The sequence below is a fragment of the Pseudorca crassidens genome, chromosome 11 (genome assembly GCF_039906515.1).
Source record: "Pseudorca crassidens isolate mPseCra1 chromosome 11, mPseCra1.hap1, whole genome shotgun sequence".
In the NCBI taxonomy this organism is placed as follows: domain Eukaryota; kingdom Metazoa; phylum Chordata; class Mammalia; order Artiodactyla; family Delphinidae; genus Pseudorca; species Pseudorca crassidens.
This window is the reverse complement of record NC_090306.1, coordinates 84,511,253-84,537,972: the sequence shown is the minus strand read 5'-3', so window position 1 is coordinate 84,537,972 and position 26,720 is coordinate 84,511,253. Positions and strand designations below refer to the sequence as shown.

General features: G+C 37.4%; 1 protein-coding gene across 16 annotated transcripts in view; it reads left to right on the top strand.

The window, feature by feature from the left end:
• The window catches only part of ANKS1B (ankyrin repeat and sterile alpha motif domain containing 1B), a 1,163,282-nt gene that overhangs the window by 410,853 nt on the left and 725,709 nt on the right, over positions 1-26,720 (top strand). For all 16 annotated transcript variants that reach the window (XM_067697640.1, XM_067697639.1, XM_067697638.1 and 13 more), the window contains exon 10: positions 13,923-14,088. In XM_067697640.1, coding sequence (XP_067553741.1) covers positions 13,923-14,088 — 166 coding nt within the window. The remainder of the gene's footprint in view (positions 1-13,922; positions 14,089-26,720) is intronic.

The window sequence follows — 26,720 nt, the reverse complement described above, 5'->3', positions numbered from 1 at the left end:
ACTGTTGTTTTTAGATTCAGAGAAGAAAGAAAGCCATATAGGCAGTAGTACTCATGAAATGCTTCAGAGACTAAGTAAAATTTATGATTGGTTGTGAAAGAAAAGGAGAATATCTATAGGCCTAGAAGAGTCCCCTGATCCTCAAAAGAGATGATGACAGCATAAGCAAAAAGACAGAGGCAGGAATGTGACATTCAGGATGGGGGCTACCAAATACATCAGCCTAACAGAGGGTTCCTTTTGAATGGTATCCTTGGGGAGGCATTGAAAGCCTTAAGAAGTAGAACAATTACTATAAAATTCATATTTCTATTCAACAAATATTTATTGGATGATAACTGTTGTCCTCTGATAGTACTACAATCTGGGGCTATAGGCATCTACGTTTTAGGAACGATATGAAGCTATAGATCTCAAACTGGACCACTCTATGGAGGTACTATAAAGGGCTTGCAATTTCATACAGACACAAAGCTTGTCTGTAGATTACATAAATCATAGGTCTTACATATCCATATCCATTTTTATTATTTTCAAATGTGTATAAGTTTTGCTGTGATTAATAAAATGGAAATTTATTGTTGCTTTTTGCTCATGTACTTGTTTCAAACAACAGATTCTAAAAGTATAACTTACCTACTAGAGTTGGGCAGAGAATGCAGGATTCTTTCTCTTTGCTTCATATTTTCATGTGGAGAGACATTGATCAGTTTACCTGGGCTTCTCTCTGCTCCAACTCACTCCTCAAGGGAGTTAATTGATTTGTAAATTTGGAAGCAGGAACTGAGCATGTGTCACTAATTCTCTTCATGATCTTCTCATCTGCAGAGAGTATGTGCAGTTAAGTTTAGCAGTAAGACACCTACCTGTTCAGGTTTGGGAGAACTGAGGCTAGTTTGTCTAATTCTGAGATATAGTAGTAGAAAGCTTGTATTGCCTTGTACCTAAGCCATGTTCTCTAGTATCTGCTCTGTCACTAGCCTATGTTGACATTTTAATCCATTTGCCTGAGTCCTTTGTTTTTATCCACGGTTTGGCTAACTGCAGTCTCTGAGCCAAATCTGACCCACGCAGGCCAAATCTGGCCAGCCTCTTCTGTTTACATATTATGTGTGTCTCTTTATTGCTACAGCAGCAGCATTGAGTAGTTGCAACAGAGATCATATGGCCTGAAAAGCCTAAATTGTTTACTCTCTGGCCCTTTGCAGAAAAGATTTGTCAGCCCCTAGACTCTTATCTACAATTTGGGCAGGGAATAAGGAAGTCATTTATTGTACTCCCTAAATTTCTAAATTAATTCTAATATTATCACATAGGGGTTTGTAAAATTTTTTACTTTGAAAAACATGTTTTATCATTCAAAGTGGCGGAAACCCTTTTTGTAAAAATGGAATGGACTCAGAGGTGGGAGATTGAAGGCCTATTCAAAGTAACATAGGCATGAGTCGATGAAGTCTGAGCTAGTTTGGTGATTATGGAAACAGAAAAGTAATACTGGGTTTAGGAGTTATTATGAAGTGCAAATTTTATAAAAGTTGGTGACTCCTTCTTTATAGTAACAGTAAGCATAACAACAGGAGAAAGCAAAATGTCTCCAAGAGTTCAAACCTAGGTGACTGGGTGAATGTCCTGGGAGCAGTATATAATGTATTTTCTTATTCTGTCTGCCTTGTCTTTGGCCCTTTAAGTCACACATTCACTAACACCAGGAATAAAGATCCCAAGCATAGTTACAGTAGTCACCCAGGACTCTTCACCATTACCAGACCTACCAAAACTAAACATATGTCTATGCAACTTCACCATCAATCTACCAGTTTGTTCCTATAAATTTGGCGATGCCCTTTGTCTTCTCATTATTTAACTTAAGTCTCAGTTATTTTTCTAACAGGCTTTAATAGGTTTATCTCCTGGCTCCCTATACCTAGTTGTGAATACTTATATGTATGTGTATGTATTTTTATGTTTGAATATTCAGTTTTTCAGTTCATTTATTTGTTCAGTATTTATCTATTTTTTTAAAATAATTTGTTTTCTGCCTCTTTCCGAGAAAGAATATGAGGCTTGGACTCCTCACATTGCAAAGAAATCCTTTCATATAAATAATCTTGGTTTCTTTCATTCTTTTTTTTTTCTTTTCTTTTTCGACAATAATTAATACTTCCTAGACAATGCATTCCCTTATTCTTTTAGCCTCAAGGTTGTTTCATAAGATTTTTCCTCTTTGTCATCTTGTTATTGGTGAACTACATTCTGTTTATTTTGACTCCTTATGAAGATTATCTAGGTTTTTTATTGAGGATTTGTACTGAGCTGATCCCTATTTAGTTTGCATGGCATTTGACATATTTTCAGTTGCATTTGTGCAGTTTATTAAAGAGCTTATTCTTGTGATTCCAGCCATCTTCAGTTTCACCTGGGGTATGCAAATTTCTACACAACAGTACCAGAAATAAAAATCAAAGTTAATTTATATTTGAAATGGTATCATCACCTTCCTCAGGTGGTATTTAGGCTCACGGAATTTTTTTCTGAAAATAACATGTATTATAGTTTCAAAATAAAGATCAGGCAAAAACAAAACAGAATATGGTCACATTCCCCAGTGTTAACCAACAAGAGTTTCTAATCATTCCTTCCAGAAATATTCCATACATATAGGTGTGTACACTTTCTTTTTATAGAAACGTGAACATACATTATATATTATTCTTTCCTTTGTTTATTTGCTTTAGCTCAACATACTAGTACCTATGCATTCGTCTCACTTTTTGAATGCCTGAATAGTAATAATGGCTACATCTATTGAGTATTTAGGCACTTAGGCACTACATTAAGTACTTTATAAAATTCATTTCATTTCAAATGTATTTCATTAATTTTATTATTTTATTCACAACCACCACCAACACTTTGAGGTAGATCCTATTAGTATTCTATCCTAATATTACAGATGAAGAAACTGAGACTTTGCTAAGGCAGCTGCTTTGCTAAAAGTGGTAGAGCTAGGATTCTGACTCCACACTCTTTAATTACTATTCCAGTGTTTTTCAAGTATATTTCATCAACCATCTGCAACAATATGACCTGGGAAACTTGTAAAACAAGATCTCCAGGCTCATTGTCAGAGATTCTGATTTAGTAAAAATTTGGGAGAGAGTCACAAGTCTTGAGTTATTAACAAATGATCCAAAGTAGGTTTTATATAGTCTAAAATCTGTGGACCTCTGCATTATATATACTACATTGCCTCTTTATATGAATGGTATTTATTTATTAAACAGTCTCTTAATGATGAACCTAATTTCCAGTCCTTTAATATTATAAACAGTGCTTCAGTACACATTCTTTACATGTACATTTTTATTTGTATTTGTGAATTTAATTGTAGGAAGGATTTCTAGAAGTAGAATTTCTGGGTAAAAGAGTATGTGCACTTAAAATTTTGAAACACTTTTGGGAATTTTATTAAGAACAGCTAATCTTCTTTTCCTTGCTAGTCCCTAGTTAATTATTAATTTTCCAAGAGTAAAGATTTTAGAACACTAAAAGAGACTAATCAAAAGTTTTTTGAAGCCAGTTCCTTTTTTTAATCCTGTATTAGTTTACTAGGGATGCTGAAGCAAAGTACCACGAAGCTGCATGGCTTAAACAACAGCAATATATTTTCTGACAGTTCTGGAGGCTAAGAGTCTGAAATTGAGGTGGTGGTAGAGCCAGTTTCTTCTAAGGAGAATGTGTTCCATGCCTTTCCCCTAGCTCTGGTGGTTTGTTGGCAACCTTTGGCATTCCTTGGCTTTGGCAGCATAACTTCAGTCGTCACATGGTGTTCTCCCTGTGTACATGTCTGTCTCCAAATTTCCCCTCTTTATAGAGACACCAGTCATTGGATTAGGGGCTAACCCTAAATGACTTCATCTTAATTTAACTAATTATGTCTGCAACACCCTTATCGCCAAATAAGATTACATTCTGGGGGTTAAGACTTTGACATTTGACTTCTGGGGAGACACAGTTGAACCCAAAACATACTCAAAATAACATTCTCAGTACCCACACTGGTTTCTCAGCACTTATCTGGTGAGATTTCTATTGTGGTTTCAAATGTATAATTGACATCTCCATCTTTGAAGTCACCTCATCTTTGATCAAGAGAGTCTTAACTAAGAATCGATCTCCAGGGACACTGATTGGTAGCACTTTCCAAAGGGGGGCAATATCCTGACACCACTTACAACTCATATGATTGCCATTTGTAAAATCTGATTACAGCTTTTCTCATTCATGGCACTAAGAATCAGGCTTCCCTCCACATACTCCCCACCCCCATTTCATTATTTAACAGAAGCATTCAAAGTAGCATGTGTACATATATTTTTAGAAAGCAAGAGTGATAATCATGCAGTGCACATAAATGGTGCCTTGCAATACCATGCTCTAGGAATAATAATGGCAGTTTATCAATCTCATCTGTTCCCAGGTGAAGGAAAGATTTTAACATGGCAGAAGTCCAGGAGTCAATGCTGTCTAAAGATCTGCTTTCTAAAGGTCTACTCTAACAATTGACAAATTAGCCTGAAAGAGATTTATATCAATTCACACTTCAAATAAAACTATATAGAGTACCCATTTTTCCAAACCCTCACCAACACTGTGTATTATCTACAGCAATTTGATCAGGAATGGTTTATCATGTGTTGCTTTAATTTACATATGTCTAATTAGAAATGAGATCAAGCATCTTTTCATACAAGAAATTTTTAGCTATTTATCATGAACTGCTCCTATGCTTTGCCCACTTTTCTCCTTAGGTTGATGATCTCTTTAATCCCAATTTGTAATTCTCTTTATATAATAAAGATATTATAGCCCTTTGTCACATGTGTCAAAGAATTTTCCCAAATCTGTCATGTTTCTGAATTTTTTTTTGTATTTTAGTGGCTTTATAGAAGTTTCATGTTTGTATGTACTCCAATTCACCAATCTTTTTCTCTACAGCTCTGATTATGAGTCTGGTTATAGCTCCTTGTCAAAGGCCATTCCTATTTTAAGATTATTTTACAGGTGTATTTACTTATTATTTAAATATTTATCTGTAATTTATTTTGTTTTAGGAAATGAAGTATTAATACAGTTTTATTATTTCTTTCCAAATGACTAGTCAGTTATCTCATTGGCAATTATTATATAATCCATTGTTTTCCTACTGATTTGAAATACCATCTTTATAATATAATAAATTTTCACAAGCATTGGCGCTTTGTCTTTTTAAATCCTCTCTTCTATTTTATTGCCTTTCAGTTATTGCACCAGAACCATTTATAATTTATTTAAATATCTGATAAATGCTGATCTCCACCCCCTCCATTACTTTTCTCTTTTCAAATTGATACCTAGCTATTGTCAGACATTTATTTTTCCAAATGCACTTTAGGATCACTTGTCAAGATCCAAGATGGGGTGGGAGGGAAACTATTGCAATACTACTGCATTAAATTTAAGACTAAGTGAAAGTGAAAGAATCACTATCTTTAAAATATTGAGTCATATCATAATATAGCAAGGTGTATTTTTCCATTGGAGTCCAATTTTAATGTTCCTATCTCAACCCTTAATAATTTCTGTTGCCTCCCTATGTGTGTTGCTTTCTGCTGGTATTATTGTATTAGTTTCCTATTGTTGCAGTCACCAATGACCACAAACTTAGCAGTTTAAAAAACCCATAACTTTATTATTTTACAGTTCTGAAAGTCCAAAGTGTGTCCCACTGGGCTAAGTCCAAGGTGTTGATAGGGCTTCATTCCTTTCTGGAGTCTCTAGGGGGAGAATCTGTTTTCTTGCCTTTTCTATCGTCTATGAGCTGTGTTCATTCCTTGACTCATGGCTGCCTTACACCTTCAAAGCCAGCAATGGTCAGGCAAGTCTCTTACATTGCATCAGTCTGACACTGACTCTCCTTCCCGCTTTCATTTATAATGACTGTTGTGATACTGGGCCACCTGGATAATCCAGGATGATCTCCTCATCTCAAGATCCTTAACTTAATACATCTGCAAAGCCCCTTTTGCCATGTGACATGATATATTCACAGGTTTTGGGGATTAGGACATGGACATCTTTGAGAGGCTATTATTTTGCCTACCATTGTTATCAATTCTCCTTTCCCTAGGGTGGTTTTGTCACTCATTTTTCTCTCCCACTCAAAATCTCTTATTTTCTTAATATTCCATATTTATGTTGTAGTCTTCCTTATTTTAATGGCATTGTAAGTCTTCAGGGCATACTTTTCTTGATACTGCAGGACATGTCAGAGCAGCAAGACCACTTCCAAAAGTTTTCACCTACTGTGAATCATTTAGAATTGTGAGTCATCTCTAACTTTGAAAGAGCCATAGCCTGCACTCCCTTGCATTAGTATTACTTTTCCCATTATCAGAAAAAGAATTCAGGAAGCAGTGAAAATATGAGGGTAGCTTGTATCATAGTACTAGCATAATAATTCTATTCCCACTGTCTTTTTTACCTAACATCTTCAAACTCATCTAAGTCAAACCACCATCTTCTATTCTTAGGAGATGCTTTGTATTGATCAGACTAGGCTTGAAGACTTTCAGTGGCAGAGAACCTGCTACTTGCTAAGCAGCCCATTTCATACTGGGAAGCTCTGGTAGTCAGCCTTGTTACCATCTATCTGCACTCTTTCTATCAATTCTAGTCATTCTTCTGTTTTTCAAATACTTGTGATATGTGTTTTCCTGCACCTTTTCTTATTCAATCTTTCCCCACATGACATGGGTTTGATACTCAGCACTTTCCTTACCCATGTGCAGAGAAGATAGTCCATTTCGTCTTTGCAGCTCCTCAAATGTAGGCCCCAGTACCAAGCTAAGTGTACCAGGTGTGGTTTGCTGCAGTGCTGGTTAAGCTGCTTCAGTTTCCCCTATGTGGTTAAGAAATAGCTGTATTAATAGGCAGGTTCACAGAGATGTCTTGTCAAAGTAGTCTAGAAAAGCCTCTAGGTCACCTTAATCCTAATTTAAAAAGCTACATCATTGGTACTATTGAGAAATGACTATGCCCATACCGGGTCCCTGATTGTTGCTAAGGTTTTTCGATTAATACAGTCTTGCACCACTTTCCAAAGGATGGTCAACATCATACAGGTAGCCTGTCTTTTACAAAATTCCTAAACCAGGGCTTCCCTGGTGGCGCAGTGGTTGAGAGTCCGCCTGCCGATGCAGGGGACACGGGTTCGTGCCCCGGTCTGGGAGGATCCCACATGCCGCGGAGCGGCTGGGCCCGTGAGCCATGGCCTCTGAGCCTGTGCGTCCGGAGCCTGCGGTCCGGAGCCTGTGCTTCGGAGCCTGTTCTCCCGCAACGGGAGAGGCCGCAACCGTGAGAGGCCCGCGTAATGCAAAAAAAAAAAAAAAAAAAAAATTCCTAAACCAGATTATTCCCAATTCTAATTAACACAGAGGAAGGGGGGCTGTCACGTTCCCTGGTTTAAATATCATTCTTATATTAAATCAGCCATTGTCACATTATGTCTTTAACTGGTGCATTACACTCTGACTCATACTGTCAGCTGTAACTCCTGTTTCTTTTTTCATAGTATTGCTAATCTATATACCCACATACTGAATTTTTAAAAGTCATTTCTGTACTGAACCATAGGACCTCATATTTAATCACTAATAAACTTTGACTTGTTAGAATGAGCCCACTCCTGATGATTTTAAACTCTTATAGGAACACAGTGCAAACAACAAGTGAAAGCATATTTTGTAGACTTTTTATTACTAAAGTTTATTTTTCTTGAGGGGCATAATATTAATTTATTCAGTGCTCTCAGTATGCATCTTTTTTTAAGAAGCACTATTTGGTTCATACATTGCACAACTAACTATAACAGGTAGGATAAAAGTGACTAAGTAAGCATCAAAGCTAAACAGTCTCTCAGGGGCTATGAAGTTAGGCAGTATGAAGTTAGGGACCTGTTTAGGATTTGGGGACAAGCCATTAGTCCCTCAGAAAAGAGTTAGCAAAGACCAAGGCAGAGAACACAGTCTTAGGCATGCTACCATTATAAAAATTCAAGCACAGAAACAAGTCTGGGATTCAGGAACCAGGCATTCAAATAAAGGGAGACGCCAAATATCAACAAAAAAGCAAAAGCTGCTAACCAAATTGGAGCCATATTTTGCTAGACTAGGTACAATGGAGCCTTGAAAAGTGAATCACAAACTGTTGGACCTCAATTCTTTTAATCTTTCTGGTCCATTGCCAGGATTTACCATCAAGAGTATTGTGGCAATTAATCTGTGTATCAAAATCCACATTTCTCACAATAAGGAAGAGGGCTTGAAAAGGCTAAGAGGTTGGCAGGGTTAGATACTACCTAGCAATGGGCAGAGTTGCCTCTTTCCCTTAGTTATGGCATAAAGATCTTGTCATAGTCCTTTTGTCTGGGATACAATAGTATGAAAACTAGATTTGCTGAGATAAGACCTAGGTTGTAGCCCCAAAACTTTCATTAACCAGATGTTGATTAATATTGGACACCTAATAATTCCAAGCCTTAGTTTCTGAATGGGGATAATAGTAATATTAGGAGGATTGTTATGAGAGCTAAATGCAAATCATCTGGCTAAATGAAATACTGTTTACTTTGCAGACTGTAAAACACTTCATAAGTTGCTATTCTTCTTACAGTGATTTGAATCTGTGATAGATTTTGAATGACATTATTTCAGATTTCATTAATTCAACAAATGTTTATTAAGTGCATACTATGTGAAAAAGATGGTTGTAGTCTTTGCCTCTATGGTTCTTTAATTCTAGATGAGGAATCAGGCCTTAAAATACTGACTGAAATGTTAGCTATTTTATATATTTATTTTTTAGCATATATTTGTCGAGTCCTACTATGAACATGGCACTTTGCTAGGTACTAGACAAGCAGGTCTTTAGTTATTAACCCCATTTAACTTATAGATTAATGGGATTATGTTTAACCTTTAGTTTATTCTTCCAGATCTTGTTATTTTAATGAGTTTACTACCTGGATCATTAATACATTTAATGAAATCATTCAGCATGGAAATTCTGAGATATTATGAAAGACCATGTTAACTGTTTAAAAAGAATCAGTAGGTACTATGACTAGAACATTTTATGATTCTGTCATCAAATAAAGTTATAATGAAAGGAAATGAATTTATTTTGACCTGACTTACTCTTAGTAACTCATGCTTGTGTTTGAAAGTGAATTAATTGGGAGAGGAGCAAGACTAGAGGCAAGGAGACCAGTTTGGAAGTTGTTTAGCAGTTCAAGTGAGATACAATGGTGACCCGGACCAGGGTTGTAGTGGTAGTAGAGAGAAATGAATGTGTTTGAGATACCTAATTCAGTGTTGTATATGGGACTTGGGGAATGAGTGGGTATGATGTTGAGATAATGATTTAAGGAGAAATTGACAAAAATGTTTAAAGATGTTTTTTGAAAAATAAACATGAGGATAATCATCAGTGCTTTGATAAGGATGAATATGAGGAGAGACATAGCCTACCAGATAGTAAAATTAATTTTAAGCCTTCAGTAATCAAAGCAGTATGATTGTGATATAGAATAGACTGACATATGGAACAATTAGAAAATCCAGAAACAGATTCAGTTATATGTAAGCATATGGTATATAACCATTGTCACAGGAATTCCATTTCAAAAGAACTAGTTGAGCATGTAAACAAAGATATATGCACAAGAGTGTTCCCTTAAAAGAAAAACATTAAAATTTCAGTATGATAAGATTGACTAAATAAATTATGACTGTGCGTGTACTGGGACTTAAATTCATCATGTAGACATGTATTTGTCATTGAAACTTGTTCAGAATACATTACTAGAGGTAAATACCAAATCAGAAAACATTACATATAATATCTGTATATATTTATATTTAATATCTTTATGTAAGACTTACAGAAAATCTCTTGAACTTTTATCCTTCTTGGGGTGGGAAAACGCAATGCCCTCCTTAAGATTTCTGTAGAATCTACAAGGCATCCAATCTCAATTCTCATGATCACCTCTTGCTATAAATTCCTATTTGTGTAGAACTTTTGATTCCATTCATTTTTCACATCTTGTGTCTATTCTTGATTCTCTGTCCCATGACTACTGGAATAGGTAATGTACCCTGGTTACTTGTATGAATGTACTTTGTACAGGAATATCCATAGCAACATTTTTCTTAATAACAAAACATCTGGGAAATGTTTAAAGGTCCGTTGTTGGGAGAATGTGTAAGTGAATTTGTGGTATACCTATATGATGGACTCCTGCATCACACTGAAAATAAATGAAACTCAGAAGCATAATATTGATTGAAAAAAGTCACAGAAGAGCAAGAGCATTTTATATTATATATATGAAATTCAAAAGCATACAGTACGAAACCATTTATTCTTTATTGATACCTACATACATAGATAAATTTTAACAGCAATCCAGGGAATTATAAACACAACGTTCAGAACAAGATTTAGCCCTGGTTGCCAAGGGAAGGGGTGGGAATGGAAAGGGGAGCATGGGATGGGAGGGGCAGATCTCAGTGGTAATGATCAATCTCTTAAACATGGACACACGTGGATATATTTTATTATTTTATAATCTCATATATCCTCTTTCAAGGGATACTTGTCAGGTATTTCGTTGAATGCCCTGCTTTTTCGGTAATATAAAATATTTGGTTACAAAGGTACGGCTTTGCTATCTTTGTTTTACTGTCTCCTCCTTGCTATCTTTGTTTTACTATCTCCTTCCCTTGGGGCCCTCACTTTCCATAAGGAAGCCATGTGCGTACTATAGACTTCTACGCCTATGAGAAATGATGGCACTCCCTTAAGAAGCAGAAGAGAGTGTACTTCATTATTGTTTAAAATAGTTGGTCTTTCCTTTGCTCACAGCCACATGTCTACACACAGGAAGCCATCTGGGAGAATATACACCAAAATGTTGCTGTTAGTTATCTGAGCATGCTGGGTTTTCATGTGATATTTTTTTCTCTTTCTTTATAGTTTCTAATATTTCTCTAATAAATATATATACTTAATATACTAACTCACCCTGTGTGGTTAAATTTCAAAGTAGTTTTCAAGGCCTTTAAAATCCTCATAATTCTTTATAAACATAGTAAAAGTCCAACTTAATCAAATTCATGAAGAATGGGTTGTTCTAATTTAATTTTAGGATGAACTAGGATTTAAGCTGGAGACTCTTCTTTCATAGGCTCATTACAATCTTACTGTAATCTCATTTTTTTCACTTTTGATATGCAAAGCAGTAAACAATCATTTAAAAAAACCAGAAGAGTAAAGTAATTTACATCTTTAAAAGGCATTATCCTTTTCCTAACTGGTATTCAGATTTGTTTGAAAGGACATTAGAGACTGTTCAGTTGATCAAAATATTTACTGAGGACCCATTATGTGGCAGGAGTTATATTAGATTCTGGGGATAGAGTGGTGAACAAGAGAAATTCCAGCTTTCATGGAGTTTACAGTCACCTGGTGTGTTTTATACATAATTTTATCAATAGATAGTTCTGTGTAAACATTTCCACTTAATGAGGAGTTCTGTTGCTTTCTAGTGCTATTTTTAGCTAATTATTGTATCAGTGCATTTTTTTAATATTTATCTTTGCCTGTTATTTTATTTTATTTTATTATTTTTTTGTTTGTTTGTTTGTTTGTTTTGTTTTTTTTTTTGCGGTACGCGGGCCTCCCACTGTTGTGGCCTCTCCCATTGCAGAGCATAGGCTCCGGACGCGCAGGCTCAGCGGCCATGGCTCACGGGCCCAGCCGCTCTATTTTATTTTTTAATTTATTTATTTACTTTTGGCTACATTGGGTCTTCGTTGCTGCGTGTGGGCTTTCTCTATTTGCGGCGAGCAGGGGCTGCTCTTTGATGCAGTGCGTGGGCTGGGCTTCTCATTGCGGTGGCTTCTCTTGTTGCGGAGCACAGGCTCTAGGTGCGCGGGCTTCAGTAGTTGTGGCATGCGGACTCTAGAGCACAGGCTCAGTAGTTGTGGCGCATGGGCTTAGTTACTCTGCGGCATGTGGGATCTTCCTGGACCAGGGTTCGAACCTGTGTCCCCTGCATTGGCAGGTGGATTCTTAACAACTGCACCACCAGGGAAGCCCTGTCAGTGCATTTTTATTTTAGAAGATAAGCAATATTGTTAATTCACAGAAAACTATTTTTTGTGTTGCCCCAAATTTGCCCTCCTTGACTAATAAACATTGCTCTTTGTTCTACTTTTAAGAACTTTAGAATAAATCTACCACAACAACTTATCCCCTTTCCCACTTTGTGGGATAGCTCTTGAAGGGCAGACTTTCAAATATGTTGAGAAAACTATTATGCAGCTGTAAGGCTTCTCTGGGATAGAACACTGCAGTTCCTTTCATCATTTCTTCTGTGACATGGTTTTTAAATCACATACCATCCTGATTGCTTTCCTCTGGACGCTTTCAACTTTGTCACCCTTTGTTGTTAAAAATAAATTACTCCCAATTTCCTGCTTTCAATAGAGTAGAGTGAACATAATTGACTCTTTGATGTGTGAGGGTCTGGTGTAGTCTGAAAGCAATTACACTGACCTTGAATACTTATTCTGCTATACTGTAAGTATCATTATAGAAAAAAATAGGAGCTTGTACTAAATCTTTACCAACCCTTGGATATATCTTAGAAGATTTTTTGAAAGTGAGTTAATTTTTCTTCTTCTTTGTTTTTTTCTTTTGATAGTGAAGTATGGTTTATAAAGATAACAAATATCAAAAGTAAAACATGATTAATTGTGAAATTCACCATGCAGATAATCTGTTTTTCTTCTCTAGTAAACTGTGAACTTTCTGAGGGCAAGGATTATGTCTTATTTGTTTTTTTAAATCTCCAGCAGTTAGCACAGTCCTAGATGTATATGATAGATGCCCAATAAATATTTGCTGACCATTAATGCCTTATATAAGAAGTAAAGATCTTGTAAAATGAAACAAATTCCAGTTTTTAGAATATATTGAAGAATCAGTAATATAAAATTGGACCTTAATTTTATCCTAACCTGAAAAGAGTAACCTTAGTATATTAGTTAGCAGTATTCAGCAAGGAAGTGTGTTGGGTGGGAACGCATTTACTTCTAAGTGACTGAAAACCCAATTAGCAGTGACTCAAACAATCAGAACTTTAATATTTGCTTAAGAAGCCTGAAGAAACTGGTCCTGGGGCTATTTGAGCAGCTCAGTGATACCATCTAGGTCCCAGGCTTTTTTACCCTTCTGTTGCCATTCTTGGCCTGTTAGCTTTTTGAGGTAAGAGGCTTACTGCCTATGGTTACAACATGCCTGCCCCCTCCAGACATCAAGGCTGCATGCAGAGAGAGGAAACCAAGGAAAGCCAAGGCTCTTAAAAAGCCTCTTTACATGTCTTTTCTTTGAAGAAAAAATATTTTTCCAGAAGCCTCCCAGCAAATTTCCCCTTATATCTAACTGGCCAAAACCTGAGTCATATCTCTAGGAAGCAAGCAAAGGAGTAAAGTTGTGGGAATGACTGTGGATTAGTTAAACAACAGTTTATGCCACAAGTAGAAAATACACATATATTACAAAAAGATCTCATGACAGGAGATCAGGACCTCCCCTGATAACGTCAGGGGAACCAAATTATAAAGACCCTTCTAAAAAGATCACTGATAATATTGGGGTTACACTGTTGCATAACTTATTCAAACAGATGAACCATCACCTGTCAATCACTTTTAGAAGAACTGACGAACCTTATTATTTTTTCTAGTTTTTATAAATTAAACAGGCTGTGTCTTTATCACAAAGCTATTTTTATTTTTTCTCCTTCCTTTCAGGAGTCCTATCCAAAGAAGAGGAATTACACTATGGAAATTGTACCATCTGCTTCTCTGGATACATTTCCTTCAGAAAATGAGAATTTTCTATGTGATCTCATGGACACAGCAGTTACAAAGAAACCTTGCTCCTTAGAAATTGCAAGGGCCCCTTCTCCAAGAACTGGTAATATTTCTTACTGACATTTGGACCAATTCAATTTATATGCCTGCATATGTGAAGATGTGTCATTAATATTTAGATTTCCCACAATATTTAAAAAATGAAAGTGCCCCAATATAGTCACGATGATTTTTACTTTTATTTTTTTGCATTTTGAAGTGAGTCCAGGTAAGTTAGAGCATTTTTGATGTGAAGTCTCTTAACTTCTTGACAAGACCCTCATGGAGATGGTTCTGTCATGGTGAAGACACTGAAACATTTTAACAGTGAAAAACCTTCTAGGTCAGATACAAAACATTGGGTCCTTTAGAGTTCATAGCAAATTTGGTAGCAAGAGTATTTCAATATACTTTCCTGCATCCTATCTGCTTTCAGGTTATCAAAGCATACTCAGCTACTTTGTGTATTTTATCTCTTTTGTGGTATTTTCAGATCCATTGTTTTATTTTTTGCATTATAAACTGGTGAGCAAGGCAAACAAATATTATGCCTATTTTACTGATAAGGAGATTGGAGCTAAGTGTCTTATTTAAGATCTATACATTGGGGGGCCTTTGCTTGAACATGAGTTTTTGACTACCATCATGTTTGCATTCTGTTCCTTTGCCACTGCCTCTAAGAAAGAATGCACAGTAGTTAACATGAAAGCTAATGAGGGAGGAAACCTTCAAGTGGGTGGTCAGCATATTCAAAGCTGCAAAGAAGTTGATAGGAGAAGTTCTGAGGAGAAGCTTTTTTTTTTGGTTTGATAATCCAATTGCTGCCTATCTTTGAATAGTAAGTTTAAGAAGTGAAGTGATAAAACCAGATTTCTGGAAGTTAACAGTGAGACACTCGGAAATGCAAAATAAGGAAATGCGATTGGAGAATACAGGTTACCCTTTGAAGAGGATTAGAAGAGATTTGATGCTAACATGAAAAGAAAGTGGTATGAAGGAGAAGTGGATAGTTTAGTTTAGGATAAGTAAGACTTGGTCAGGTTTACAAGTTGGAGGAATTTGCTGGTGGAGAGCAAGAGATTGAAGACAAAGAGTAAAAAGAGAACTGAATAGGTAGAAATTAAGACTGAGCTAGTCTAAGAAAACACAGACATTGCTTCTCTCAGAGAGAAGAGAAGATAGAGCATTATGAATACAAAGAAAATAGGTACTTCCATATGGGTTCAATTTCTGAGTACTGTAAAAGGTTATTGACTGAAAAGAAGAGCTAGATGTTGAGAAGCGTTAAAGTAAAATTCAGATATACCATTTTAAGTAATAGGGTATGGTACTTTATAGAAGTGAACAAGTAGATTTTTGAGAAGCATTGAGGCCAGGGTGTTGTATGAATCATAAGCATGCAGAAAGAATATTTTAGGATGAGGTAAGAGCATAATCATGAAAATAGTTAGTTTATTGAGCATTTACTGTGTGCCAGATACTATTATAAGTGCTTTATATACATTATTTCACATAATCCTTACAATGCTGTAAGGTAATAATGCCATTATTCCCAATTCACAGTGAGGAAAGTGAGGCACCAAAATATTAGGTAACCTCCCAAGGTTACGTGTTAACAGCGGATGGTTCTGGGACTTGAGCTTGTGTTGTCCACTTGTACTCTTAAATACTATCTATGTTAGTTATGCTGCTGCATTATATTAGGAGATAAAGTGGAATAGAAAGTGTGAACCAAGTACTGAAATCGTCAAGAAATGTGGAGGTATGCCTGGAAGTCCACATATGATAACAGTAAAATCAGAAAAAGTATGTTATAATAGGATAGCATAATCATCAGATGAGCAGCAGATTTCGGATGAAAGTAGAATAGTGAGTGATTCAGAAGCAATCATGGAGAGTGAAGACAGTGCTGAGAGATGATAAGAATGTGAGTTGAATGAAAGATCTTCTGTAGGAGAGGTCATAGGGGAAAATAGTGGGGAAATCAGGGGCAAAGCTCAGTTAATGTAGGAAAATGGACGGTATATAAGTATGAAAATTTAAAAGAGCCTTAATTAGGGAATGGGGGTAAGGGTGTTAAGTTAGGGTTGGTGGAAGCAGGAATGAAAGCATTGTGTATTCATTAAACAATCAAAAACGAATTGAGTTCCTTCACATGCCAGGCATTGCTTTGCATGCTGAGGATACAGGGATGAAAAAGACATGGACCCAGGTAACAAGGCTAATAGGCTTAGAAAAACTCTCCTGCTGAAAACCAATAAACGTGCTGGATAAAAATACAGAAAAGGAAAACTTAAAAGCATCAAAAAGGTGACAGGAAGATTATGTAAAGCGAATAACATTTAAATTAGGAACTTCTTTTTATCAGTGTATTAGTAAGAAATAATCAGGCAGTACATTGGTGAAGGTGGGAAGCCAGTGGAGCATTAAAGCCACTTTTGTCCTGAGGGAATTTGCTGAACCTGCTGTTGAACTTTGGTGCTCAGTCCTCTATGGATTTGTATACAGAAAACAAATCTCTGTGCCTGCTCAGCATGAGGATTCTAACAGGAAATCCTTCCTCCATAGAGCTAGGAGCACAGGGGCTACACCCTCACAGTAATCAGAAATAGTCCTGCCTCATAACCTTCATTCTGAGGAGACTGCAAGGTCTGAAAAGATGATTTGTTGTGAGCAGAACAAGGGGAGAAATTCCTGAGGAGTTGTAACCATGAGCTGGTCCTCACACAGGTTTGCACCCAAAACGTATCATCCATATGGTCTAAAAAACATCAGTCCATGAATTTAGTTTAAAGTAATACCCTCAGTCATCAAGCAGAAGCAAATGTAAACGTCTAGAGAGGAATGTATTATTTTCCTAGGCCCCAAATAATTCCTATAAATACTTTTGCAATTCAGATGATCAGTTTACAAAGATTAAGCCTAAAAGAAAAAGATCCCCAAACAAGAATCAACAGAAATAAGAACGAACAGATACACACCTGAAAGACTTCAAATACTGGAATTATCAGATATAGACTATAAAATGACCATGCTATTATAAATAAAAGGTAAGCTTGAAGGTATTTTGAGGAATATAAGATGGCAGATATTTTTGCTGTCATTTTTGGAAAATATAATCCTCCACAGTCTGCCCTCTGGTCACAATGATTTATATCCTTTTCCTATGCAAATTGCACTCATTTTTTCCCTCAAGATTCCCAAACATCAGCTCATTACTGCATGAACTCCCAGACTAGGTTCAGGTATGTGTGAGTCGTCCTGGTGCAGTTCTTATGGTATAGGTCCTTGACTACCTTTGCTCTTGGCAATGATGACCTGTGAACTAAAGAGACAAGTTACCAGTCTCCTGTCCCATAACATATAGGAGTGGGAAAGGCATAGGAAAACCACAACTGACACTCCCATTCAAACACAGGGAAAATAAGGCATGCAGCCATCACTAGTCTGTGGGAATTCTGAATCTAGTCAAGCACAGTTACTTGATTAAGGCTTAGTACAATGGAGTAGTAATTGGTTTCTCTGGCTCTTGGTTCCACCCTCCAAGTCATTCTTCTTTTTCCATAAAAAGTAAACCATGTTTACAGCTCAGTATCTTTCTCACTTGCTTACTGTCTATAGAAGATTAGGGGTCAAAAGACCTCTTTTCATTTTTTATTATCTCTTTTCATTTTATATTACAGAGATAATCTACTGATCTACTTTCTTTTAAAACTTTGTGGACTTCCTGTGTTTCAATTTATACTCCATTAGACAAAAGCTTATATTTCAGATAAGTTTTTCTCTGCCTTGTGCTCCTTATAAGATTTCTGTGAGACAATGTCCTTGAGGTTCTTAGGAACCCTGTTATTAAACAAGGAGGATCTGTGAGGCATGCCCTTAAATCCTTAGACGGTCTTTTGTCTGGCTTAAAGTTTCTACGTGGCACTACCTGAGATCTTTCTTAGGTCTTAACATATGATCTTGTATCTCACCCACATTTGGTCATTGGCCTTATTTCTTTGAGGATTGTTTGCCATTTGGAGCAGCTAGAAATGAGAAACCCGTTTTGGTTTTGTACCCAGAAATTTCTGGCCTCTTTGTATTTAGTGGGTCATTCTTTAGTTCCTCTCTCTACTGGCATGTTATCGTGGGCAGCCAGATGAAGCTGGGTTGACTTTAAATATTCTGCCTGGAAATCTCTTTAGCTAGATCATAGAATTCATTTGGTTCAGTTTCTTTTCTCAGTGTTAGCAGAAGTCAATGTTGCCAAACTTTCCTCTACTTTATAAATGACTCCCTGCCTTTAGGTTCCAATTATTACATTTGCTGTCCTATTTAAGCCTTCAGCAACAACTTTCTCATAGCTTTTTAGACTTCCACGAATCCTCTCCTTGGCCTTTAGCCTTTCACAAGCACTCATTTTGAGGCTCTTCCAGCTTTTGCCTGCTGCCTCGTTCACAAAATTAGTGCCATGTATTTTAAATTTTTATTATGGCAGCACCCTGTTTTCAAGTATTAGAATCTGTTCTGCTTATTGATTGCTATATAACAAACCACCTCAACACTTAATGTTTGAGCATTTATTTTGCTTATAAATCTGCATTTCGGGAAGGGCTTGGCAGGGATAGCGTCTTTCTGCCCCAAGTGGTATCAACTGGGGCAACTTGACTGGGGGCTGGAGGATCTATTCTCAAGACCGATCCTTACTCATGTGGCTGGAATGGCCTACTTGGACTTCAGCATGGTATGTAAAAGTGTTCCAAGAGGAAGTATCCTAAGAGAACGAGGCAGAAGCTATGTTACTCCTTATAACTTAGCTTCAGAAGGCAACATCGCTTCCATTGTAGACAAGAGCCTGCATATATTTAACTGGAGGGAATTTAATTCCCCTTCCCTTTTATGGAAAAGTGTTATCTAAGTCATATCGTAAAAAGATATTCTTACAGATACATTTGGAAAATACAAACTTCAACAATGCCTGCGTTGTTCGTTGTTATTGTTGTTTTCTAAGTGGGATAAGAGTTAATTTGCATGGGTACATAATTTTCCCCAATTGTGTCCAATCATTTGGATTCAGTATAAAAGAAACCAATTTACTCAGCTGACCCAGGCTTAATTTATAATGATTGGTGGTCTTTGTACTTTGGGCTGTGATTGTGAATCCTAGGGTTGAGGGAGTCCAGAATTAAAAATGGAAGAATTTTTTTTTAATGATAGGAATACAGATGAATATGAGAGTCAGAGCAGTTTCTGTTCCAGTTCTAGATGGAACCTTATCAAGTGAACCTCACAAAATTCCCCTCCATAAACAACATAGCAGGTAGAAGGGAGCATCAATATAACTGTCATCTGGCTGGATGAGGAAACAGTTCACGTCTTTTCCTTCTGTTGATTCCATTAACCTGTACCTTAGGTTTTGCCTGGATCCAGTTACTTCCAAGTCTCTCATTCTGCTATGCTTAGCTTTGCCTTCTTAGGACCAACTAATTAAGCTCATGAACTTAGGGGAAGTTATGGACTTCTCTTAGAGTTACTGATGTTTTCCCTTTGTTAGTAAGTCCCTTATTATCTAAAGGTAGGACTTCTAGAAGAGGAGACCTCTCTTGATGCACATGAGTCATTTGGAGGCCCTCAGATTGAACTGGGTAGGTAACTACCCTACAGTTCCTCACTTAATAAACATTTATAGAGTGCCTCTGGTGTTCTAGGTCTCATGCTGCATGTTTCAGAAGAAACAGAGTGAAAGGTAAAAGTCCTGATACTTAGGAGCTTAGAAGTGTTAAAATTAAGGGTAATAAGTTCAATGAGAGAAGTGAGCGTAAGGTGTTCCAGGAGAGTAGAACAGGAGGTAGTGCCTGATCTGAGCCTCAAAGAAGGAAGAGTTAGATGAATGAATGGGAAATATATGGCTCTCTAGGCCAGGGAATAGTGTGTCCAGAAATTCAGATGTGTGGAAGAACTACTGCATTCACAGACTATGCCCAATATAGCATGGTTAGAGCATAGAATGAGACTAGGGAAAAATGCATAAAAAAAGAAGTGACATGCTGAAGGTTGGATAGCAGGGTCAAACCACTGACAGACTTTAAGGAGGGACATGATAGATTTTTGTGTTTTAGAACGATCTCTCAGGAAGCAATGTGGGGGATAGATTGAACAAAGGCTAGAGGCAGGAGGATTAATTAGGAGATCAATGTGCAGTCTCAGCAGAAAATGATGATGGCCAGGAGAAAGCCAATGCCAACGAAGAGGGGGAAGCGGGAACAAAGCTGAGAGGTATGTAGGAGTGAAGCTCATCCCTTCTCCCCGTGGGATTCTGCCATTTGGAAAATAGTAGCCAAGGGAACTAAAGAATTATATCTTAGGGTATGTATTCTACAGTTTTTGGTTAACTGTGCTGGATAACTTGGCTCAGTTTTACAGACAAAATGAGGATTTCTACACATACAGGAACTGCATTCTGAAGCTTTTCCTGGAGAGAAAGAAAGACAGTGAGGAATAGAGAGAGACAAAGATAGAGATGGAGAGAGTGGAGGGATGACCATTTCTTTAGAGGGACGGTGATAAGTTGATTTGTGCCCCCATCCCCCCTACCATAAAGGTATATTGGAACCCCTAGTACTCCTAGTACCTCAGAATGTGACCTTATTTGGAGAATTGGAGACAGGATCTTTATAGAGATCATCAAGTTAAAATGAAGTCTTTAGGTGGACCCTAATCCAACATGACTCATAAAAAGGAAGACACAGACATGTGCAAAGAGGGAAGACAGTGTGAAGAGACATGGGGAGAAGATGGCCTTGTAAAAGCCAAGGAGCGAGGCCTGGAACAGATCCTTTCTTCACAACCCTCAGGAAGAACTAGTTCTCCCAACACCTTGATTTTGGACTTCCAGCCTCTAGAACTGTGAGAAAATACATTTCTCTTGTTTTAAACACCAGGTTAGTAGCAGCCTGAAGAAAGAAATACAGGGGCTGTAACTGAGCACACAAACTCAATACCTAGATGGGAGAGGTGAATTAGGGTATTGGGGTCTACAGGGGCAGATCATGCCCGGACTTGCTTGTCTCAGAGGCTGTGCAGCCTGAGGGTCTTGGCTGTAACTGCCATTGTCATTCATGGGTATGCAATATGTATTTTTCTCAGAAAATCAGTTAAGTATGGATGTTAGTTCCCTCTCTGTGGTCTCTTTTACTTATTAACTAGATGAGCTAGTATAAAACAGGTCTCATCCTGACCACAAGAAAAAATTTTTTGTCATATCAACTGGTTTAATTTAAATACGAAAGCAACTTATTAGGAAATCTGTATTCAACAAGATTTTACAATTAAACCAGAAAATGAAGCATACTCCTGCAAGGAGCATTTTACTCATGCCTCAATGACTACATATTTATATAGAATAAAGAATATTGCTCTAGTACTAGGCTCATTAAATAAAGATGAACAGAAGTCCAGTCCTTGCTTGGTAAATTTTCTAAGACTTATGTTTACTCAGTCAATATTGAATCATATTTATTTCCCTTATTGCATTGAGCAAAGTACCTTACGTAATCGTAGTGGTGACTCAGTTACATAAATGAATGAATCATTAAATGAGTGAATGAATGAATGAATATCACCCTTAAAATAAAATGGCTATGATAGCAGAAAAATCCCTTATGAAATAGTCAGGTGCCATCAAAGATAGTGTTTTCTTATCTGCCTTTCATTTACACAGGGGAGTTTTTCCATTTTATGGTTACTAGGCAACCTGTTATTCTGAATCACTTAGTACGGGCTTTGCTTACTATGGATGCTCAATAAATCCATTTTGATTAATGAGCAATTTACAACAACACCAGTGAAGACTGTTCCAATCCTGTTGGATAAGAATAAATGATCTCTGATAAAAAGGACACAATCAATAGTACCATGCCAGGATAGTGTGCGTCTCGGTTACCTTTATTCAATTTGCTAATGTGCTCACTGAACTATGGTCAACCTGAAACAAAAATGTCATGTGGTGAATAATCCTCCACACCTCACTACACCTCCCCCAGTATCCTGAAATAGGTCGTAGTGTGAGGGTGGTTCTATAACTTATTTATACCAAAATATTTTTTGAAATGGTGAAGCTTTCTTAATTCTAATGCCAAATTTTTGAAATTAAAAGAATTCAGACTGGACTAGGGCTAATGTTTATCTCTGCTAAGCAAGTGGGTAGTGTCAACATGAGTTCTGTGGGTATGTTTAACTCATTTAAGATAGCAAACTATTTTTAAGCCCCTTGAAAGCATTCTTTAACATACAAACACTGGCCTTGCTGATAAGAACCATTTTTATCAAACAGCAATTATTTATTTGCCATTGTCTCTGTGCTCAGTGCTGTCTTAGCCATTTATTAAGGCAGATCTCTGCGTGGTAAATTTGTAACCCAGTGTTAGTTTATAGAAGGGCAAAGAGAGAAAACTAGGGCAGCAGTACCTGCAGTGAAATCCTGGTAAATTAACCATTCTTTCATCCATATGGACAGTTAACTAATTTGAAAATGTAGTCATCTCAGTTTGATCAAATTGGGGGAAGTTTGTTTTATTTGGAAAACTACGTCCTAAACAAAAAGAACATTATCGCTTTTTTTCCTCAAACCAATTCTACTTGTTCTGTATATGAATAACATGAATCATAGAATCATAAGATTTCTAAAAATACAATGAACTCTTATTAAAGTGATTATATGGGGGATATAAGCTTTTTCTGATGTCATATATGGTATCCTGTGGAACAGAGATTCTCTGCAATGTCAGAATATGTATAATAATGAGGTAAACTTTCATTAATTCATAAATTCATGCTCACCAAATTCAAGCAGGCCCTCCACACTGCATCTGTCCACTCTTCCTTTACTCTCCTCAAACCTCAGATACTTTATCCTACCTTGTCTCTTACTCTCAGCAGATGACCTCATAGTTTAATTAATAAAGAAAATTGGAGCAACAAGGACCTAATGTATGGCACAGGGAACTGTATTCAATATCTTGTAATAGCCTATAATGGAAAAGAATATGAAAAAAATATATGTATATATGTATGCATAACTGAATCACTTTGCTATACACCTGCATCTAACACAACATTGTAAATTAACTGAACTTCAAAAAATATGGTTAAAAAAAAAAGAAAATCAGAGCCATCAGGTGGAAGTTTAATGTCCTCCACCAAGTCTACAAGTACAACTGCCCCTGCACCTTCTTCTGCCTATTCCTCCTGTTAAAATAGAGGGTATTTTTCTCATGCTATGTATGGAAGGTCAGCTCCAACCTCTGTGCTCCATGTCTCTACCTTCCCAGTAATTTGACCCTTTCATTCACTCCTTCTCTCTCCTGTGGTTTTTGTTGTTGTTTTTTTAAAATTTATTTATTTTATTTGTTTATTTTTGGCTGCGTTGCGTCTTGGTTGCTGCGCGTGGGCTTTCTCTAGTTGCGGCAAGCAGGGGCTACTCTTCGTTGTGGTGTGCAGGCTTCTCATTTTGGTGGCTTCTCACGTTGCAGAGCAATGGCTCTAGGCATGCGGGCTTCAGTAGTTGTGGCACACGGGCTCAGTAGTTGTGGCTCACGGGCTCAGTAGTTGTGGCTCACGGGCTCAGTAGTTGTGGCTCATGGGCTCTAGAGTGCAGGCTCAGTAGTTGTGGTGCACAGGCTTAGTTGCTCCATGGCATGTGGGATCTTCCCGGACCAGGGCTCGAACCCGTGTCCCCTGCATTGGCAGGCAGGTTCTTAACCACTGTGCCACCAGGGAAACCCTCCTGTGTTTTTAATTGTCCTTCCCTGGGCCATGCACAGTAACATTTAAATCTGTTTAAGTTTTTTTTTTTTTTTTTTTTTTTTGCGGTACGCGGGCCTCTCACTGTTGTGGCCTCTCCCGTTGTGGAGCACAGGCTCCGGACGCGCAGGCTCAGCGGCCATGGCTCACGGGCCCAGCTGCTCCGTGACATGTGGGATCTTCCCGGACCGGGGCACGAACCCATGTCCCCTGCATCGGCAGGCGGACTCTCAACCACTGCACCACCAGGGAAGCCCTGTTTAAGTCTTTTTCATTTGAAAAACAATAACGAACAGAAGAAGCAACTAATAATGAAAGCGACAAATAAAGAACTAAAAAGTTCCCTGATCCCACTTGATTCCTCAGCTGCTATTCTTCTCTCTATCCCCTTCACATTCTTAGTATGTTCATTTTCTTCCTTACCTTTCACTTCTCAGCCCACCTTGTCAGGTTTCCAGTCCTCACTGCTCTGTTGAAAGGTGCTTTCTAGGAGGCCAGTGCCTCATCCATTAGGCTACTGGGGCTGACGAAAGGTGCTTTCTAAAGGTACCAATGACCTTGATGTCACAAAATCTAAAGGACATGTCTCAAACCTCATTTTTCTTCACCTCTCAGCAGCATTTCACAGGTTAGTGACACCTCCATCTTGACATCTTTTCTTCCCTTTGCTGTCCAAGGGAGATTTTCATCTTATGCTGTTCTCTCTATATATTGACAGCCGATATTTTTCTGTAAGGTTCTAAAAGTTGGGAGTTCCTCAAGGCTCAAAGTCCTCCCTTTTCTATTTACTTTTCCCTCTTCCTAAGTGATCTCATCCGTAGTATGGCTTCTGTTACAGTCAACGTGCTGAAGACTCCCAACTATTTCTGGTCTAGATCACTTCCTCTCAATTCCAGCCTCATCCATCTGTCCATCTATTGAATGTCCCCACTTATATGTCTCAAAAATACCTTGACCCCAAAATTACACTTATGTCTTTCCTTCCAAACTTGCTCTTCATGCAGGGTTCCTTCTCTTAGTAAATGACTTAATCATTCATCTGATTGCAGAAGGCTGTGTGTCATTCTTTCCATCTCCATCTTCGTTAGCTTCCATATTCAATCAGTCACCAAGTCTTGTGGTTTTTAACTGGAATAGGTTGTAAGGTGAGGGTAATTCTGTAACTTACTATTGATCCCTAACTACTTCTCAAATCTATCTGCTTCTCTTAATCTCTGCCATCACCAATTACTCTTCTGGATTATTTTAATAATAAAATATTATTTGCCTATTTGCCTTCCTTGAATTTATTATTCACGTTGCAGCCATATCTGAGTGCATCACTCCTCTCTTAGTGACATGCCACTGCTCTTAGAAAGATGACCCAAATCCCTAGTAAGGTTCAGAAGGCCCTGAATAAGGTGATATATTTTTTTCCTTTTCATTTCACACAATGTCCTCATGTCACACCAGTCTCTACCTTTCCAACTGGCCCTCTTTAGTTCCTTTTAGTTCTTTAATAGGGGCAGCTCCTTTCTATCTGTGGGCCTTCACATGCCTGAAGCAATGTCTGTTTCTACTGTCCCTTTTCCTTCTCCTTCTCCCAAGTAAATAACTTTTATTATTATTCAGGGAAACCCCCTTTGTGGGAACCCACACATACCTGTGCCCCAGACTAAGTATGTATATGGATGCCCCTGTTTTCTAATTTTTTAGCACCTTCTAATTTTATTTTCCTTTAGACCCCGTAGTTGTTTTTATTTTGTTTTTGTTTTTTTGTTTTTTTTTTTTTTTGCGGTACGTGGGCCTCTCACTGTTGTGGCCTCTCCTGTTGCAGAGCACAGGCTCCGGACGCGCAGGCTCAGCAGCCATGGCTCACGGGCCAAGCCGCTCCGCGGCATGTGGGATCTTCCCGGACCGGGGCACGAACCCGTGTCCCCTGCATCGGCAGGCGGACTCTTAACCACTGCGCCACCAAGGAAGCCCTAGACCCCTTAGTTTTGATTGAGATTATGTAATTATTTTGGGGTTACTTACTGTAATATCTGTTTTAGTTTTTTGTCTTGTAGAGTTTACCATCTTGCCTGTTCTCCAATTGCAACCATAGTTTCTAGCAAAATCGCTGCCACATAAAAGACACTCAGTAAATATTAATGAAAAAATAATAATAGCTAATGTTATTGACTACTTATTTTATGCATATTAACTTATTTAATCTTAAGCTATATATGAAGTAAATAGTTTTATCATTACTATTTTGCAGAAAGGAAAACAAGGCACAGAAAAGCTTGGAGCTTTTTAGAACATGGCAGTGCTGGACTTTGCATACAGGATATTTTACTCTAGAGATCATATTCTTAACCGCATTCACAGTTCATTAATTATTTATTTAGTTAAACACGTGATTCTGAGTTGTTTTTTTTTTTTTTTTTGATTTGCAGGATAAATCTTGAATTTTTCCTTTCAATAGAAAGAGTTGGAAACTTGTTTAGTGGTTTGGGATAGAGCTGTATTGTGCCCATCTGTGAAGTGGTACTGAGGAATGTTCTAATCAGTCTAAAATAAGTGGATGAATTGGAGACAACCCCAAAGTCAAAACAAGTGAATGCCTAAGTAATAATGATAAAAGGATAAAATCATTAAAAATAATGTTTTCAAATAATATCTACTTATTCAAATTTTTATAATGGCACATAGTTGCCCCTGAATAAATAGCTGTTGAATGAATGAATGTCTATTTACCATTTGATACAAATTTGGTTGCAAACTAATATTATGTGTATGTGCATGGAAAAAAAAAAGACCAGGAAGATATCATAGTCATTTTACTATCTCTAGATGCTAGGATAACATGTAATTTTATTTTTTTCATACCTTTTTTTATTGTCCAAACTTCCTACAGTTAACACATACTGTTTTTATAATTAGAAAATT